The sequence below is a fragment of the Lichenostomus cassidix genome, chromosome 28 (assembly GCF_008360975.1).
Source record: "Lichenostomus cassidix isolate B80296 chromosome 28, HeHo_3.0, whole genome shotgun sequence".
Taxonomy (NCBI): domain Eukaryota; kingdom Metazoa; phylum Chordata; class Aves; order Passeriformes; family Meliphagidae; genus Lichenostomus; species Lichenostomus cassidix.
The window spans coordinates 832,733-851,981 of record NC_139508.1 but is presented as its reverse complement, the minus strand read 5'-3'; the positions used below and the strand labels follow the sequence as shown (position 1 = coordinate 851,981).

The following is a 19,249-nucleotide window of genomic DNA, read 5'->3' as shown; positions in this document are numbered from 1 at the left end:
GGGAGGTTTAGATGGGATTTTGGGAAGGAATTCCTGGCTGGGATGGAATTCCCAGAGGAGCTGTGCTGCCCCTGGATCCCTGGCAGTGCCCAAGGCCAGGCTGGACATTGGGACAGTGAAGGTGTCCCTGCCATGGCACGGGTGGCACTGGGTGCAGTCAGCCCCAAACCCTCCTGCCAGGCTGACATTCCCTGGTTTTCCCAGGCTTTGGGAAGCTTTTCCCAGGCTTTGGGAAGCTTTTCCCAGGCTTTGGGAAGCTTTTCCCAGCTCCCGGCGCGCACGGAGCCAGCAGAGGGCAGGCGGGACTGCGGCACGGCGGCCGGGAGGGAGCAGACACCGGGAACGGGAGAAACGGGAGCTCGGAGGGCTGGAAATGTCCCCGGCAGGCAGGCAGGGGCAGCTCTGGGGTTTGGGGAGGCTCGGATCTCCTCCAGGACGCGGCAAGGAGCGGAGCGGGAGGCGGCTGGGGTTGGCACGGTGCAGCTTTATTTCCACGGACGGGGCGAGCTTCCCCCGCGGGCTCCAAATCCCTTCCGACAAAGCCTCTCCCGGCGGTGGCCACCGCAGCTCCCCTGCTCGCCAGGCGCGGGGATCAGCCCTGTTCACCCTCGAGAGCCAGGGAAAGGCTGGACAGCCCCGGGAGCAGGGAGTGTCCACCCCGGGGTACCGCGGGGCTGCCAGAGCCGAGCTGCCCCAGGAGCTCCTCCCGGGGTTTTGTGGCACCTCGGATCCACCCTGGGATGCCACCCGGGCGGGTGGGCTCAGCGCTGCCCCTCGCCCAGCCATTGTCACCAGGCGGGCGGGGACAGGGCGCGAAGGGAGAGCTGGAGGCCGAGGGGAGCTGCACACGGGGGTCTCCTCCTGCCCCTCGGTTTGGGGGGCTTGGGACTGCCACACACAGAGAACAAAGCCAGCACAAACCCCTGAGGGACACAGCTCAGCTACAGGGACACACACACACGCACTGGACCAGGGCAGCGCTCCCGGGGGACGCGGCGGGGCTCGGGGGGCACGGGGGGCTGGGGGTCAAGCTCTGGTGTGGCACCGGGCAGAGGGCAGGTCCCGCCATGCCCCGGCCCGACCCCTCCCCAGCCCCGCTCCCCCAGCGTCCCGCAGGCTGCCAAGGGAACTGAAAAGTGCTTAGAAAAGAGAGAAACCCCTAGAAAACCCCCCCGGGCCGGAGCCCCGCCGAGCCCCCCGCCCGGAGCATCCCTGCGGGGCAACAGCACGGAGGAAGGGGGGGCCGGGGCCGGGGCCAGCCGGGTCGGGAGGCTCCCGGAGCTCCCCGGCTCGCCCCATCCCGGCCCTACACCAGCGCGTAGTCGAACTGGCCCCTCTCCAAGCCCTCCTTGTGGTCCGTCCAGGAGGAGGCGGGCATGCGGCTGTAGGGGTCCAGCAGGATGCGGAAGCAGCGCACCATCAGCATCACCAAGAACACCAGCAGGAAGATGACAAAGGCGAAGACAGTTTTCTGCTCGGCATCCATGCCCGCGGCGCCGGCGGGGTGCTCCACCAGGGACGGGGAGAGCAGTTCATAATCCATCGTGGATGCATCATTCATGGCAGAGGCGAGCGGCTCGACGGCAGGGCGCAGCCAACTTCAGCCTCCCGCTGGAAAACCTCCTATTCCATGGCCAGCAGCTCGGGATCGGCTCCGGCCCGAGCCCAGCGCTCCTGCGGGGGAAAACAGACACCGTGAGGGAGCAGGAATTGGGTTCGGGGATGGGAGAGATGCTGAGGGAGGAAGAATTGGCCGCAGGGAAAGCGGAGATGGTGAGGGAGGAGGAATTGGGTGTGGGGGAAGCAGATGGTGAAGGAGAAGGGATTTGCCACGAGGGAAGCGGAGATGGTTGAGGGAGAAGGAATTGGATGTGGGGAAAGCGGAGATGGTGAGGGAGGAGGAATTGGACGTGGAAAAACAGGTGGTGAAGGAGAAGGAATTGGATGTGGGGAAGGCAGGGATGGCTGGGGAGGACGAATTGGCCACGGGATGCACAACAGGCAGGAGGAAAGGCAGGGAGGCTCACAGGGAATTCCTGCTTTTCTGAGGAGCTCAGGGAGCCACTGCTGAGGGCACAGGGCATGGGATGGGGGCAGCCCCGGCAGGGGTTGTTCCTCAGGCCATAAATCCCCAGCAATCCCCTGGAGAGGCCCAGTGGACCCTTTGGAAGCAGTCAGTGCCCCAAATCGCAGGTGATTCCCATTGAAAAGGAGTTCTGGGCTGCTAAGAGCCAGGAATTCTGCCAGGATGGACCTGAGGACAGGCTGAGCTCATTCCTGCTGGGATTGTGAGTCCTTCTGCTGCTTCCCGTTGGGTTTGGAGCAGCAGGAGCAGATTCCCGATGGAAAGAGGGAAAAACCCACCTGGCTGCAGCTGCGAGGGGATGGCAGCAGGGCTGGGCTGAGCCCAGAGAGCCTCAGCGAGGGAGCAGCGCCAGGGTCCAGCTGCTTGTGGCTTCGGGGTGCAGAGGAGAGGGACAGAGAGAACAGGGGGGTTAGAGGGGCTGTGGACACTGAGGGGAGTCCCAGTGAGCCTGGGAAATCTCTAGAGTTCCTAACAGTGATCCTGGGAATTTTCTGGAGTTCCCAGTGACCCTCGGACCAGCAATGGATGGAGCTCACCGAGGAGAAATCCACCCCAAAATCCCAGGAATATGCACCCCGTTATCCCTGGAATATCCACACCAATATCCCAGCAATATCCACACCAACATCCCAGCAATATCCACACCAACATTCCTGGGAGAACATCCATGACAACCTCCCTAGGAAAACATCCACGTCATCCTCCCTGGGAGAACATTGACACCACCCCCTCAGGAGAACATCCACAGCACCATGCCTGGAACATCCACACCAAAATCCCTGCAATATCCACACCAAAATCCCTGCAAAATCCACACCAAAATCCCTGCAATATCCACACCAAAATCCCTGCAATATCCACACCACCATCCCTGCAATATCCACACCAAAATCCCTGCAAAATCCACACCAAAATCCCTGCAAAATCCACACCAAAATCCCTGCAAAATCCACACCAAAATCCCTGCAATATCCACACCAAAATCCCTGCAATATCCACACCACCTCCCCTCGCAGCCTCCCAGACCCTGAATTCTCTCCACAGTGTGGAAACTCCAGAAAAACCCCAAAATCTGCCCTGCCTTGGGCAGCTGTGCCAGGGCTGGACAAACCCTTCACAAAGGGATTCTTCCTTCTCTCCAACCTAAACCTCTCCTGGTGCTTCCCATGGGTTAAAACAATTGCCCTTCGTGGTGCCAGTGATGCTCAGGAGAGCAATAAATCCTGGATCTGGAGATGCCCAGCTGGCTCAGGTCCCAAGTCCAGGGAGCACAGTAAGGATGAAATGGAAAAATTCCTGCTAATTGGCATCCCTGATATTAATTACTTATTGACATATTGATATAAATTTATATATTATTTATATTTAATATTATTTATCCTGGAGTATAGAGGATAAAGAATTTCTTCCCCTTTGGGATGTTTTGCTTTTTCATCACTGGGGGAAGAATCAGAAAAGATTCCCAGAGGATCCTTGGAATTGTCCAAAGCCAGGCTGGAGCAACCTGGGACAGTGAAATTGGGTGGAATTGGGTGAGATTTAAAGTCCTTCCAGCCCAACCCATTCCCTGATTTCCTGGGGATTGGGAGCAGATCCCATCCCTGCTCTCAGGCCCCTCGGAGGAGGCTGCTGTTATTTCGGGAGCAGCTGATGGAGTTTTATTAAGATTCCTGTTCCCTTAGTAACTCCAAAGCCACGAGCGAGGAAATTGCTTAATAGGGACAGAAAGGAACAGGATCACTGTCAACAATTCCGGGAGGCTTTTCGTGCTGAGCTTTTTCTGGGAATGATCACGAATTAAATGTTAATTTGGGAACGGCAAACACCTAATGAGATGCTGATTTAGAACAAAGGAGGCAGGCAGGATCCGGGTGGGATGGAGGGCAGAATCCCGAATGGTTTGGGGTGGAAGGACCCAAAATCCCATCCAGAGCCACCCCTGACACCTTCCCTGATCCCAGGCTGCCCCAAGCCCTGTCCAGCCTGGCCTTGGACATTTCCAGGGATATCCAGGGACAACCACAGCTTCTCTGGGAATTCCATCCCAGCTCCTCACCACCCTCATCCTAAAAAAATTTCTCACTCACACCCAGCCTGAATCTCCCCTCTTTTCCCCTAAAACCATCACCCCACCCCCATCTGTCTCAAAACATTGCAAAGGAAAAAATGCTCTCCTTGGAACGTTTTTCCATGATTTTTAGTGCCTGAACTCCCTGAAGGTGGGAAAAACCTTCACTTGCAGGGCCATGGGGTTCCCTCCCTGCTTCCCTTCACCTCCACAGCAGCAGCCCCGTGTGTCCGAGTGTCCGAGTGTCCGAGTGTCCGAGTGTCCGAGTGTCCGAGCAGTGCCGGACAGAGGCACCCCTGTGCCCCTCTGGCCACCCTGGAGTTCCCCCGGAGCTCCTGGAGCAGCTGGAAGCTCTCAGGGCTTTCATTGCCCTTTTCAGGCAATGCTGCTGCAGGGTCGGGATGGAGCCTGGAGAACATCCAGAGCTCTGCCAGGCAATCCTGAATTCCCAACAGGATCAAACCCCGGAGAACATCCAGAGCTCTGCCAGGCAATCCTGAGCTCCCAACAGGATCAAACCCCGGAGCTGCCCTGAGCCCTCAGGGGGTGTGGAGCTGCTGCAGAGCACAAAGCTCCCTGTTCCCACTGTTTTGTGGGGTAAACAGCGCTGGGATAATCCCCATTTTCCTCTCTCCCCTTGCTCTGCATCCCAAAGCTCTGTTATCCCTGGAAATCTCTCCTCTCACACTCCAAACTTTGCTCTCAGCATCTCTTCCATCACCTCCCGGCTCGGCACTGGCAGTTCGGGCAGCTTCCTGCTGTGGATATCGGGAAGGGCAGAGCGCCTCTCCAGTGGCTTTTCCCGGCTGGAATTCTGCACGGAGCAGGATCCAGCCTTGCCCACGGATCCAGGGGAACCGAGGGGATCACAGCCACCGAGTGTCCGGGATGTCCCATCGCCTTTGCGAGGGACAGGAGCAGCCCTGGAGCCCAGCCGGGATGGTTTTCCCCAAATCCCAAACTCTGAGGTTTTATCCTTCCAGCCTCCCTTCTCCCAACCCCCAGGAAAGGCTCTTCCCACCCCAAATCCCAGCCTGGACAGCACCTCTGGAATATCTCCTGGATCCCAGCCCCGAGCCCACCCAGCACTGGGTTTGGGGTCCCTGAGGCGGCCGGGAGCCCCCCGGGCTGGGCTGAGCCGTGCCTGGCTGCCCTGGGCTCCAGCCCGGGGGAGGAGAACCGCCAGGGCAGCGGCAGCCGCTGGGTTGGGTTCCTATGGCGATGCAGAATCCATTAGAATAAAAGGTGGAGCGATTGGAGCCGCGAGAAGTTTCCTGCCTGGGAAAGCCAGACCGGGGGAGGATAGGGGCTGGGGGCTGAGCTGCTGCAGCCCTGTGCTCCCAAAATCCACCCCTGTGCTGCCAAAAACCATTCCCGTGCTCCCAAAAACCCCTCTGATTCCCCAGGAAACACATCCATCCACCCCTGTGCTCCCAAAATCCACCCCTGTGCTGCCAAAATCCATCTCTGTCCTCTCAAAAACCCCCTCTGATTCCCCAGGAAACACATCCATCCATCTCTGTGCTCCCAAAATCCATCCCTGTGCTCCCAAAATCGCTCTGATCCAGGGAAACAGATCCATCCATCCATCCATCCATCCCTGTGCTCCCAAAAATCCTCTCTGCCCAGCCCCACAGCTCGGGATGCTTCCAAATTCCCGGGAAGCAAATCCCCCCCTGTTTGTGACCAGGATTGGCCTCGGGGACACCCTGGGGTCACCCCTGGCACCCCCTGGCACATTCCCAGCCCAGGATCCGCAGGGAAGCAGATTTTTGGGATGCAAAGTGCTGCCCTTCCGGTTCCTCCTTCCTACAAAATTCCTTTGGAATTTTGCTTGGAAATGCTTGGAACTATCCGTGTGTTTTCCGGCTCTGTCCAGCTGGATTCTGATGGAAATGGGAGTTTTCCACGCCCGGGCAGAGCAGGGATCACTCTGTGCCCGGGGCAGCCTCAGCAGGGGCAGATTGAAATGGCTCTGCTCGGCCCGGCAGGGGATGGAGGGATGGAGGGATGGAGGGATGGACGGATGGACAATTCCTGAAGGTCTCCTTCCCTCCTGCTCCTGGAAGAGCCCTGGCAGCTCCCAGCCTTCCTCCGCAGAAATCCAACCTCAATCCCCCTCCCCAAATCCCACCAGGAGCCGCTGGAGAGACCCAGAAGGAACCATCCCCTTTCAAGCTTCATTCCACGACTTTCGCCTCGAAATTCCTCTCCCGAATTCCCTGTGAAAATCCCCTGCCTGCGGGAACGGCTGTGCAAAGCTTCCCGCTCTGCCCTCTCTGCTTGGAAAGCTTTCAGCGCTGGAGGAGATCTTTGTGCTGAAGAGTTTTTTCCTCCTACAGCACGAGCAGCCGGTTGGTCCTGAGGGAAGCTCGGGACAGAGCTGCCCCGAGGCACAGGAACGGCTGTGGAGATCGGGAATGTTATCCCAACTGCAGGAGCAGCGATTTGGGGCTGCTGGAGAAATCCCAAATCGGGGCAGGAAGGGAGTTGAATCCTCCTGGAGGGAAGGATGGGATAATGAGGTTCTGCCATTCCCCCTCAGCCCTGCACCTTGGGGAGAGGAGAATCCGAGTGTTTCTCCAATCCAAACTCCCTTTCCTGTGATATCCATAAATCTCCAGCAGGATCTGAGCTGATTTTAGTGCTGACAAAGGGATCTGGAGAACCCTGCAGTGGCTGCTCTGGGTTCAGCCCTGTGGCACTGAGTGACTGTTCCTGCTGCAGGACAATCCCACACTTGGCTGCTCCAGTTCCAGGCAAAAATCGTCACCCGTGGCTGGGGGGGAAAGAGTTTGTGGTTCCTGCAGGTTTGAGGGGTGGAAAGGTTGGATTTCACTGCCTGGGAGGAGGAAAATCATCTCGGAATTGCAGGGAGCCTGAGATGCTGCAGGAGGGGAAATTCCTGCATGGAAAGGGATTGAAAGCAGTGGGGATGTGGCACTTGGGGACACGGGTGGCCCAGGGAATGGTTGGGCTCAGTGGTCCTGGAGGCTGAATCCAAGGTGGATTTCTTTATCCAAGCTGGATAATTCCAGGATTATCCCTGACAGGACCCACCAGAGCTCCCCCAGCCCCTGCACTCCCAGCCCTTCCCTCGGAGCAGATCCTTTCCCGAGGCTGAGGTGACATTCCCAGCTCATTTCCCACCCTGGTGACACTGAGGGAAGGGAGTGTCCTGTCCTGTCCTGTCCTGTCCTGTCCTCTGCAGGCTCCCCTGCTCAAGCAGAGAATTCCAGCTCTGTCCCTTCCCGCAGCCCAGCCTGGCAGAGCTGTCCAGGTGAGGTGAGGGATTTGTCACACCTGAGCTGCTCCTGGTCCCTGCAGGGCTGAGATCTCTCCCTGCACCAATCCTGGCCACAGCAGGATGGCTGAGGAGAGGAATTCTGGTCCTTGGGATGCTCAGGGCAGTGTCACTGCTGGGTCCTGGGATGGTTTGGGTGGGAGGGACCCTAAATGCCACCCAGTGCCACCTCTGCCATGGCAGGGACACCTTCACTGTCCCAATGTCCAGCCTGGCCTTGGACACTGCCAGGGATCCAGGGGCAGAAAGAGCTTCTCTGGGAATTCCATCCCAGCCAGGAATTCCTTCCCAAAATCCCATCTAAACCTCCCCTTTTCCACCTTGAAGCCACTCCCTGTGTCCTGTCCCTCCATCCTTGTCCCCAGTCCCTCTGCAGCTCTCCTGAAGCTCCTTCAGGCCCTGGCAGGAGCTCTGAGCTCTCCCTGGATCCTTCCCTTCTCCAGGTGAACATTCCCAGCTCTCCCATCCCAGCTCCAGAGGTTCTCCAGCTGTGGGACACCAAAGTGGAGCTGCCAGCAAACACCCAAATCCCAGCAAAAGCTTTCCAGCTCTTTTCCAGCTCCTCCTTTGGGATAAACCTCCCTCGTGCCCAGCAGAGCCAGGGCAGGGGATGAAATTCCCAAATCCCTGTGCAAGGTCAGGGCTGGAGAGCTGAGCTGGGCAGGCAGGAGGAGCTCTGAGCCCTTCAGGGAACTCCAATCCCAAAAGGGAATCATCATCCCGCAATTAGGGACAGAACTCCTCCCCATCCTCCCTGCCCGGGCAGCTGGCCAGGCGCTCTGCCTGCTGTCCCTTGGAGTCCCCAAGGACACCTTGGCCACTCCGGGGGCTCCAGGTGACCCCAAAGGTGGGGGAGGACAGGCAGGGGAGGGGAGGAGTTTGCTGCTGCTTCAGTTCTGCCAGATTTAGGAGCTGACATTTCCTTCCCGACCGTGGGCCGGGGGAGAGAAAATCCTCCCCGTGCTCCAGCCCTGCTCTGCTCTGCTCTGAACGGCAGAGGATTTATTTGCAACCAGAAGGAAGCAGAAGTTGCCTCTGATTGCTTTTAAACCAAATTTCCAAAAAAAAAAAAAAAAAAATGCTCTGCGTGAGATCCACGGCCAACTCCTGCAAAGAGGCAGAGCTGGGCAGAGGGACAAACACCCAAAATAGGATTTTGCGACAGAGGGAAGCCCGGCTGTAGCAGAGACAGGAAAATGAGGGGAAAATAAGGTGCTTTTACCCCAAATTTAGCTGAGGAAGAGCTGCAGGAGCCTCAGCCCTGGGAAGAGCAGCTCTGCTTTCCCAGGATCCCAAAATAATCTGGGCTGGAAAGGAACATAAAAATCATCTCATTCCAGAGGCAGGGACAGCTCCAGGGGCAGCTCTGGTTTTTCCAGGCATCACCTCCAGGATTCTCTGGGTTTCCAGCCCTGTTTTGTCCCCTCTCGGTCCCCAGGGTCCCTTGTGGTCCCACCCGGCACAGGCTGCGGGGATCCCGCGGCGGCTCGGCGCTAATTAGCGGGAATCGTTAATTAAAACATCCCTGCCTGACTCCAGCGCGTGTCGGGGAATTGCTCCATCAAAGCCACCCTGCCAGGGGACAACAGGGATGGTCCTGCTGGGATTGCACAGCCCCGGAATCATCCCTGCCCCCGACAACAGCAATTAATCACTTCAAAGTCCTTCGCCGTGATAAATTCCTGTTTTTTCTCCCTTCCCTGCCGACTGGCAGCTCCAGAGCCTCAGACATTCCCAGATCCCTCCTTCCTTTCCATGGATCCACAGCAGGAAATTCCCTGCCCAGCCCCACTCCAGAGCCCAGACAGCGCAATCCCCAAAATCCCCAAATTTCGGTGGCAGCCCAGGTGACCCTGAGGCTCAGGGGACACAAATCGTGCTGGCATTTCCAGCGGGACAATGAATCCTCTCCACAGTTCCCGCAGAGAATCTCTGGATAACCAGGAGCGTCCCATGGGTTGGCTCTTCCTGAAGGAATTTGTCACCCTCCATAAATTGCCGGGAGATTTCTCCCTGCCAGCCCTAAAACTGCTCACAGAGTAATGGGATTTGTCCAAAGCCTTTAACAGGCTGTTCCCCTTGATTTAAAGGCTGTTGAAGTGTCTTTATTTTCTTAGCACATTATTAATTCACATTCTGGCTCCGAGATGCCTCTGGAGTTGGCGATTTGGGAATGAGGGGAGGGAAGGGCAGCTGGAAGGGCTTGGGAAGGGAAAAAGCAGCTCAGGGTAACTGCAGGATGGGAATAAGCAAAGGTTATCCTGCTGGAGTTTTCCTGGGAATTGCTGCACTCAGCTGTGGTGCTCCCAGGGCTCTGGAATATGGAAATCATTTGGAAATCCTATGGAAATCTGGGAATTGCAATCCCAAAACTCCAAGGCTGGGGCAGCAGCTCCCCGAGGCTTTGGAAAGGAGCAGCTCCAGCCCCTCTGGAGAGATTCCAGCTTTTCCTCCCTGGCCAGGCAGTTTCAGGGATTTTCCCTCGAGATCTCCTTTCCCAGGGAGTTTGGGATTCCATCATTCCATCTGGGGAAAACTCCCAAAACTGCCAGCTCCGGATCCATCCCTGTGGATCAGACCCTGGGGCATCTCATGGAAACTTCATCCCCGAGGGTGGAATTCCCAGAGAAGCTGGAATTCCCAGGAATTCACTGTGGCTTTCCCTGGATCCTGGAAGTGTTCAAGGCCAGGCTGGACAGGGCTTGGAGTAGTCTGGGATCAGGGAAGGTGTCCCTGCCCTGGCAGGGGTGGCACTGGGTGGGATTTTGGGTCCCTCAATCCTAAAATTCTCTGGGATTCCGGAATTCTGGGATCCTGGAATTCTGGGATTCTACCCTCAATCCCTTCCCGGCACTGCCTGAACCAGGAGCCACCTTGGAGGGGACAGAAAACCAACCAGGACAGAGCTCCTGACCGTTCCCAGTTCACTCCCAGTTCATCCCAGTCCAGTTCCTGACCATTCTCACTGCCATTCCCAGTTCATTCCAGTTCATCCCAGTCCAGCTCCTGACCCTTCCCAGTGCATTCCCAGTCCATCCCAGTCCATCCCAGTCCAGCTCCCGACCCTTCCCGCTGCTCTCCCAGCCCATCCCTCCCAGCCCGTCGCTCCGCTCTCCGGTTGCCATGGCACCGAGATGTCGCCGCGCCGCTCTGACATTCCCGGCGGTCCCGCAGCTCCCGGCTGGAATTGGGGATTGGGATCGTGTCCGAGCAGAGCTCTGCCTGCCATCGCTGCCTCCTCCCGCCCCGGAGGGAATTTTCCCTCTCCCGCAATCCCTGATTCACATTCTCCACCTCGATCGCATCATCTCCCGGGTTTATCTGGGAATCTGTTCCAGGATCGGTTCCAAGGCTTCCTCCCGGGATCAGAGCCGGAGGGAATCATTCCAGAATCACGGAATGGTTTGGGTTGGGAGGACCTTAAATCCCACCCAGTGCCACCCCTGCCACGGGCAGTGACATCTCCCTACTGTCCCCAACCCTGTCCAGCCTGCCCTGGACCCTTCCAGGATTTGGGCTGAATTTTGTGTTATATTTTGCATTTCCCCGTTTTTTATCAGCCACCAAAAAGGGATGATGGAGCGCAAGGCTTCCCTCAGCACAAATCCAGGGATAAGTTTACAGGAAACCAGCCTGGAAAACAGGGAGGGAATTTCTGCTGTGTGCAAACAACCCTAGAAATGCTGAGTAATTCCTGGAGCATGGGAAGCAATCATTACTGTTAATTACCAATTAAATGATTCGGTAATTTCTTGCATTCCGGCAGCAATGGAACTGCAAACAATGCCAAGCAAATCGTGTCTTTAGCATTTAATTACCGGGCTCTGCCATGAATTATGGAGCAAGTGGGCAAATACTGCGCTCCATGGAGCTCCAGCGCTGCAATTAAGCGATTTTTAATCATTCCCTGGTCGGAGTCGCTGCTCGGAGTCGCACCAACACCCAAAGCGGTGGCTGAGGCTTTGTGGGGATCGTGGAGATGAATTTCCCCGAAATAATCCTGTCTGGAAACGCTCGGGTGTGGGATTGTCAATCCCAGCCTGTCCAGCTCTGCTCCTGCCATCGAATCCCAGACTGGTTTGGGGTGGAAGGATTTTGGGAAGGACCCAAAATCGCACCCAGTGCCACCCCAGCCATGGCAGAGACACTCCCCACTGTCCCAGGGTGCTCCAAGCCCCACAAAACCTGGATCGGGACACCAGCAAAGGCTGGGAACATTCCCAAATCCTGTCACCGGGAAAGGCTCGAGCGCTGGTTCAGCCCAGGACGCCTCGGATCCACAAATCTCCCTCTGTCCAGCATTCCAACCCCATCCTGGCTCCCAGAGCTCTGTCCTGGAGGGAATCATCCATCCCATCCATCCCGCGGCACGGCGGTGGCTCCAGCCCAGCTCCGAGCCGCTCCTGCCAAGGAAGGTGACGGCAGGAGAAGGGGAGAGCAGCCAGGAGCGGCAGGGCTGGAGGGACGCAGCCTGGATGGAGTTCTCCCTCTTTCCCTGCCCCGGCAGGGCCGAGAGCTCCCCGAGCCTCGGGGGATCCCCGCGGGCCAGAGAGCCAAAGGGAAAATGACCTTTCCGAGGGCTGATTGTTGCCATCAAGGCATGCCGGAGGGAACAAGAGCGAATCCATGCCTGGGGAATTCTCTGGAATTCAGCTCCTCCACCCATCCAGCTCAGAGCAAATGGCAGCAGGAGAGGGAGGAGAAGAGGGAAGGCAAAGCCTGGCTGGATTTGGTCCATGTCCTTCCCAAAGCACTGCAAGTGTCCCAGCCTCGCTCCCTGGGGAGCGTTTTGACCTGGAGAATGTCCCCAAATCCCTGAATCCCTGAATCCTTGTACCCCTGAATCCCTCTATTCCTGAATCCCTGAACCCCTCTATCCCTGAATCACTCCATCCCTGAATCCCTCTATCCCTGAATCACTCCATCCCTACATCCCTGAATCCCCGAATAACTCCATCCCTCTTCCCCTCCATCCCTCTTTCCCTCCATCCCGCGTCCCTCCAGGCTCTGCAGGACCTGTGGGACACTCCAGGCCGAGCAGGAGCCCCGAGGAGCTGCGGGACCCCAGAGCAGCCCCAGGGCAGAGCTGCTCCTGCTCCTCCCTTCCCCTCCTCCTCCTCCTCCTCCCCCGCAGCGCCAGAGCTTCTCCCGTCCCTGATCTGAGCTGATAAAAATGCGGATCGATGGCAGGGCGAGCGCTCAGCTCCCGGAAATCGATGCCTTTCCCATGCTGCGAACTCCCAGGCGTTCCATCCACCCTCGGGAGGCTCAGAGCTGCAGGAAGCCGCGGGATCTCATTTCGGATCCCATTTCGGGAAGGTCCTGATCCAACCTGGCCTCTGCACAGCTCCTGAGGCACCCAAAGCAGGCAGGGACAGGAGCTGGGAGCTGCTGGGAGCTGCTGGGGGATGCAAGGAGCTGCCCTGAGCTTCTCTAGCCTCCCCAGATCCAGAGTCTGCTCCAGGGAAATGCCGAGGGTGGGCAGAGCTGAGGGATGGATGGATTAGGGAAACCAGGAAGGATCCAGCAGTGCTCTGGATCGCAGCAGATCCCTGGATCCCGGCAGATCCCTGGATCCCGGCAGATCCCTGCAGATCCCTCTGCCCCATCCGGATCTCTGCCCTCAGCCCAAGGCTCCTGCACAGCCCAGGAGTGGCACACGCGGGACAGCAGCAGGAGGGAAGGGACATCCCCAAAACCAGACCTCAAATCCTCTCACCCCACTGCCGGAACATTTCCCACTGCCCTGTGCCAGGCAGGGGCAGGCAGGAGGGACAGGATTGTCCCTCTGTCACTGGCAATCCCAGCCCTGCCCCAGGGGGATTCGTGTCCCACCCACCCTGCTTCGGGCTGCAGCTCCTCGGGATCCGCCAGGCTCCGTGCCAGGCTGGTCCCGCCTGTCCCCGCCCGTGCCAGGACACTGTGTGCCATGCCACTGCCAAGCCCTTTCCATCACCGCCTGATTGGCTTCCCCGCCGTGCCCCGGTGGAGAGAGGCATTCCTGGAAGCACCTTGGCAGCCAGGCTGGGCTGCTGCTCCAACTGCAGTCCCGATCCAGGGACACCAGGGCTGTGTCTGCCCCGAGCCCAGCACGGCCAGGAGTTCCCCTGGGGACAAAATTCCCTCCCTGCTGCTCCCGGGGAATGTTCCCGATCTCCTGCCCCGCACAGCTGCAGAGAATCCATGCGTTAATTCCAACCCCTGCCCCAGCAGCAGCTCCCATTCCTCCTTCCGTGGAGGAGCCTGTGGTGCATCCCACGCTCTCCTGGCTTGGGAAGAAGAGAATCCATGGATGCAGCAGAGAGCAGCTCCTGGAGATCCTCCTTCCCACCGGGGACAGAACATCCTCCAGTTCTCCCCTTCCCGGAGCACAGCCAGCCCTGGGCTCCATCCCCATCCCTCCCGAGTGCTCCGAGCTGCCAACGCCCAGCCGAGAGCCCAGGGAGGATCCTGGATCCATCCAGGTGTTCCCTCATCCCCCAATCCACGGGAAGGCTCAGATCCCTGGATTCCAGCGTGGGATGAAGCAGGGCAGGGATGAGGGGATGAAAGGAGGGAGTTACCAGCCAGCAGCCCTCGGAGCAGGGAAGGAATTTGGCCGGCACGGCTCACCTTCCAGGCCTTAATCCCTTCGTTAGCACAGCCCGGCGCAATTACAGACAAACTCGCAGCCCTGCAATGCAGAGGGGCTGCGGGAGATCCCGGGAATTCGGGAGGATCCGGGCTGAGGAGTCCTTCCCAGCCCGGACAGCTCCGTGGGGCTGATCCAGTGATTTTCCAGCTGAATTCCATGGGTGGTGCCAGAGCTCTCTCTCCCACCTCGGGGGATCTCCATCCCTCATCCCTCGGGCTGGGCCTGCCGGGAGCCAACGGGAAATGGGGACAGCGAGGGTGGCATGGCAAAGCCACCTCTGCACCCACGGGGACACCACGATGGGAATTTGGGGTCATGGAATGGGATGGGCTGGGAGGGACCTTGGGGGTCAGCGAGATCCATGGATATCCCTGTCCAGGGATAGCTAACACTGCCCCAGGTTGCTCCAAATCCTGACTTGGCTTCCAGAGCCCATTCCAGGCTGGAGGAGGATCCAGGAAATCCTGCTCTGCCTTTTTGGGAGCTCCCATGAGTTGTTTGTTCCTCTCCATCACCCCAAGTCGTTGCTCTCCCGTGGGCTCAGGGATCTCTGCCCCAACTCCTCCTCCTCCTCCCAAACCATTCCCACCGACTGGGGAATTCCAGCAGCAGCCAAATGTGCTTCCAAAGAAAGGTTTGGATTCCAAAAATCCTCCCTGGAGGAGGTTCTGCTGCGTGGCTGGGATGCAGAGACCCAGTGGGCACCAAGATCTGCTGGGACAGGAAGGGAGAGCCACATGAGAGTTTGGGAGGATGTGAAAATCCATGGATACCAAATCCATGGATCCACCTGTGCTGCTGGATCCTGGAGCTTCCCAGGCTCCAGGTCTGCACCCCAGCCCTGCCCCAGCTCCCCAGCAGCATCCTGCCCTTCCCACCCAGCAGAATCCTTCAGCCAGGGAAGACGTGGGATGGTCTGGGGGGTTCTTCACTCTGCATTCCAAGTGGTTTTCCAAACCTTGGGAAGGCAAATCCAGCACCAGGCATGGCTGGAATGGGAATGGGCAGATCCTGCCCCACCAGGAGTGCCTGGGGTTGCTCTCTCCCAGCCATTCCAGCTCCTCTCCAGATCCCTCTCTGGCTCCCCACAGCTCTGCCCAGCAGCTTCCAGCTCCACTCACAATCCCATTTTTCCATCCTTTTTCCTCAGGCCTGGAGCAGCTCCATCCCGCACTTCCCTCCCCTAATCCCGACTGCACCGCTCCGGGCTGCAGCCCTTAATGGCCCTTAAATTCCCCCTGAGGAAGCTCCGATCCATCAATTTGACTTTGCCGGGAATGTTTGCAGCCCGAGCAGAGCAGAGCAGAGCAGAGCAGAGCAGCTCCAGGCGCCTGCCAGCCCGGCAGCTCTTCCTCCCCGGGAGCAGCTGTTCCCGAAGCACAGCTCGGGATTTACTGACAGTTGGCAGTTCCAGAGAGTTCAGAGCCGCGAGCCAGAGGATGTCACCCGCTCCTGTCACCCGCTCCTGTCACCCGTGGCAGGCGAGGGAGGCGCCGAGCCACCAAACCCGACTGCGGCTCCAGAGCTCCGGTTTTTCCGGCAGCCGCCCACGGCCCTGCTGCTGCTCCAGCCCGGCCTGGCCTGGCACGGCTTGGCACTGCCCGCTGCACCCCGCTGCGCCCCGGGAAAGCTGCCCCGGCCCTGCCGGCCGCGGGAATGGGGAGCAGATTCGGCTGGCAGCGGGAGAGCCGGGGGGGCAGCAGGGCCTCGCCCGGCCAGGGCCACCTGCAACAGGTGTGTGGCGCCTTGGGGACAGCGGGAGCTGCCGGGTGGCCTTGGAGGTGGCCCAAGGCGTGGAGTCAGGGGTTTGTTTACGTTGGAAAATCCCCCCAAGACCATCGAGCCCGTTCCCAGCAATGCCAAGGCCACCCACGTCCCCAAGTGCCACATCCACGCAGCTTTAAATCCCTCCAGGGAAGGGCAGTCCATCCCTGACCACCCTTGCCGTGGGGAAATTCTCCCAATATCCATCCTAAACCTGCCCTGGCGCAGCCTGAGCGCCTCTCCTGTTGTCCCATCCACCCTTTCCCGGGGGATTTGCCGGCTGGGGGTTTCACCCATCCATTCCCGTGGTTCTCAGGGATGATCCCACCTCTCCCTTCCCCTCCTGACACCGCAGAGGAGAGATCCCGAATGCATCCCCAGGCAGCCTCCCGGGGCTGCTCAGGGAGCAGCAGAGCCTCACCCGGAGCTCTGGGCACCGCCGGGGCTGTGCTGCCCCAGGCAACCATCCCGCTGCTGCTCCCACCGCATCCCTTCGCCGGGAGAAGCATTCCCAGCGCCTGTCCCACGCACAGCCCTGCCCAGGCACCGCCAGAAGCACCGCCAGAGTCACCTCCGCAGCTCTGGGACACATTCCTGCCAAAAAAACAACATCTGGGAGGCAGCAGAACCCGCTGGGGATGGCAGGAAGGTGGGGAGGGGAGGCAGAGTCTGGGGAGCCCCAAACCGCCGCCAATCGCACACCTGGCACTGCTGGAGCTTCATCGCATGTTCAACACGAGGCTCTGCACCAAACCTGCCTCCAGCGAGCCCAGCCTGCCCGGATTGCCTCCCCGCGGGCACTGCCAGGGAGCTCCGGCGGCTCCGGCGCTTCCCGAGGGCTGAGAGCGAAACGCCCCAGGCTGCTCCGGGGGCAGCTCGGGGTTCAGCCCTTTGTCTGGGGGTCTGCGGGATCCCCCCGGCTCCGGGAGCAGCTCCACTGCATCCCAAAGTTTCCCGAAGCTGCCCTCCGCCGCCTCCCAGAGCCAGGCTGGGCACCCCAAAGCCCCTCAGCTCTCGGGGGTTTCGGCAGATTCCCCTTTGCCCCCCGCCAGCGGAACTCCAAAATCAGCAGCTTTGCAGCAGCTGCGGGAATTCCTTGTTTTCCACTTCTTCTCTCCCAAAACGCCCATCCCAGATTTTATCTAATAGCGATATTTTCTTCCCAAATTCTCTTTTTTCCCCCTCTCCCCCCCACCCCAGGCTGTCTCAGCCCCCCGGGCGCACCCCGACCGGGGATGTCGCACCTCTCCGGACCCCCCATCCCCGCAGGGAGCCCACCCGCTACCGGGAGCAGCACCGGGGAGCAGCCGGCACCGGGAGCAGCACCGGGAGCGGCACCGGAGTCCCCCCGCATCCCGCACCGCCGCTGCGGAGCCGCGGGCGGGCGGTGCCCGGTGCAGCCCCGGCGCTCCGCCGCCAAACTTTCCCGGTTCCCCCCGGTTCCCCCCGATTTCTCCCCGCTCACCTGCGCTCCGGGCGGCGGGCGGGGGCCGCGCCCGCCCCGCCGCTCCCCGAGCCCATCCGGACCGGCCCCGCTCCCGGTCCCGCTGCCGGCGCCGTTCCCGGCCGCTCCACGGCGCAGCCTTCCCGGCCGGGGGAGCGGAGCGGAGCCGCCGGCGGCGCTTGCGGGGCCGGGGTTTGAATTCCTCCAGCCGGCCCTGATTGGGCTGCGGAAGGGAGGGGGGAGCCGCGATCGGGGGGGCGGAGTGTGGCTCGGGGTGTGGAGGGATGGGGTGTGCGTGGGGTGAGGGATGCGGGGATGGAGGGTGCGGGGAGGGAGGCGGCGGGGGTGTGGTAGCGGCGTGGGGGCGATGCAGCGGCGGCGAGGAGGCGGGAGGGGGTGGGAGCGGCGGGGTGAGGGGGATGGGATAACGTGGGGATGCGGGAAGGGGTGCGGGAGGTGCTGCCGGGGGGATTTTAGGGATGCGAGGCTGTGGTACCTTGGGGGGATTTCAGGGATGTGGTTCCCTGGGGATACAGGTGGAGTGGGGAATCTTAGAGGGATTTTAGGGATGCAGGGATGTGTAATATTGGAGGGATTTTTGGGATGCAGGGATGTGGTATCTCTGAGGGATTGTAGGGATTTATTAGGGATGCGGTTCCCTGGGGATGCAGAGGAATCGGGGGACACACGGGCAGGTGACAGCACGGGGACCCTGGGCACAGGGGGCTGCAGGGGGTGTGGTCCTGCAGGAGCACCCTGGGGATGCAGGAAGGAGCAGTGCCATGGGAATGCCGCGAAAATATGGGATTGGGGGTCAAGGTGGCCGCAGGGTCATCCATGGGAGTGACCGTGGGGATTGGGGAACTGGAAGAGCCTTGCTGAGACAGACAGGAGGGATCCAGGCCTCGTGGCATTTTTCGGCCAAAATCCCTGTCAAATGCCAGCTTGGAATTCTAGCATTGCTGGAAATGTTTGTGCTCGGCATCCTGCTCATCCCACCCCGATCCCACCCTGCTCATCCCACCCTGCTCATCCCATCCTGATCCCATCCTGCTCATCCCACCCTGATCCCACCCTGCTCATCCCATCCCGCTCATCCCACCCTGCCGGGGATCTCTGGGACTCTCCCGGGGCCAGCACGGGGTGACAGCAGGGACAGTGACAGCAGGTGACAGAGCTGCTGGTCCTCTCCAGCACACCCCCCGAGCAGCCCTGCAGCCAAGCGCATCCCTGCTGCTGCACCATTCCCGCCTGGATCCATCCCTCTGGAGCGCTGCCTTCCCGCCCAGAGCACAGAGTGACCATATTTTCTCTCCATCCCTTGTCCCAAGTCCCTCTCCAGCTCTCCTGGAGCCCTTTGGACACCGGAAGGGGCTCTGAGGTTTCCCTGGATGTTTCCCTTCACCGGGTGAGCTCTCCCAGGGCAGAGATGCCAATCCCACACGGAATCACTGGGTTGGGAATGGGATGAGGTTGGAATCGGTGGGACACAGCCCAGGATGCTGGCAGCAGGGTTAGCCTTGCCAAGGATCTCACCTGACATCCCGCAGAAAAATCCCCAATTCCCTTAAAACTCTCAGCCCTCGCTGAGGGCACAGCACAGCCACAGAGACCCGAGCAGGCTGAGAGGACGAAAAAAAAGGGAAAAAACGCCTGGAAAAGTGTTGCTGTGCGCGGCTTCGGTGTCTCCATGGCTACGGGAGCTCGTGGCAGACGTTACCGGGGAGCTCAGACGTGCCGGTGCCCATGGAGACCGCGGGGCTCATCCCGCCGGGGCGGGACCCACTCACGTCCCACGGGATGGCAGCAGCCGAGCGGAGCAGCGCATCCCACGGGCCTGGGGGACAGCGGAGCCTCGAGCCCTGCCCGGCACGTGTTCCCGGGAATTCTGAGCCCGTATTCCCGGGAAAACTGAGCCCGTATTCCTGGGAATTCTGAGCCTGTGATCC

The 19,249-nt window shown here is 59.8% G+C and overlaps 1 protein-coding gene across 1 annotated transcript; it reads right to left on the bottom strand.

The window, feature by feature from the left end:
* Positions 1 to 464: 464 nt before the first annotated feature.
* Positions 465 to 17,573, bottom strand: CTXN1 (cortexin 1). The gene is made up of 3 exons (XM_085040267.1): positions 17,322 to 17,573; positions 2,365 to 2,455; positions 465 to 1,674 (listed from the first exon to the last, which is right to left on the bottom strand). Exon 3 carries the CDS (start codon positions 1,559 to 1,561, stop codon positions 1,307 to 1,309), a length of 255 nt encoding a protein of 84 aa, XP_084896393.1. The 5' UTR covers positions 1,562 to 1,674; positions 2,365 to 2,455; positions 17,322 to 17,573; the 3' UTR covers positions 465 to 1,306.
* Between the last annotated feature and the right edge of the window lie 1,676 nt (positions 17,574 to 19,249).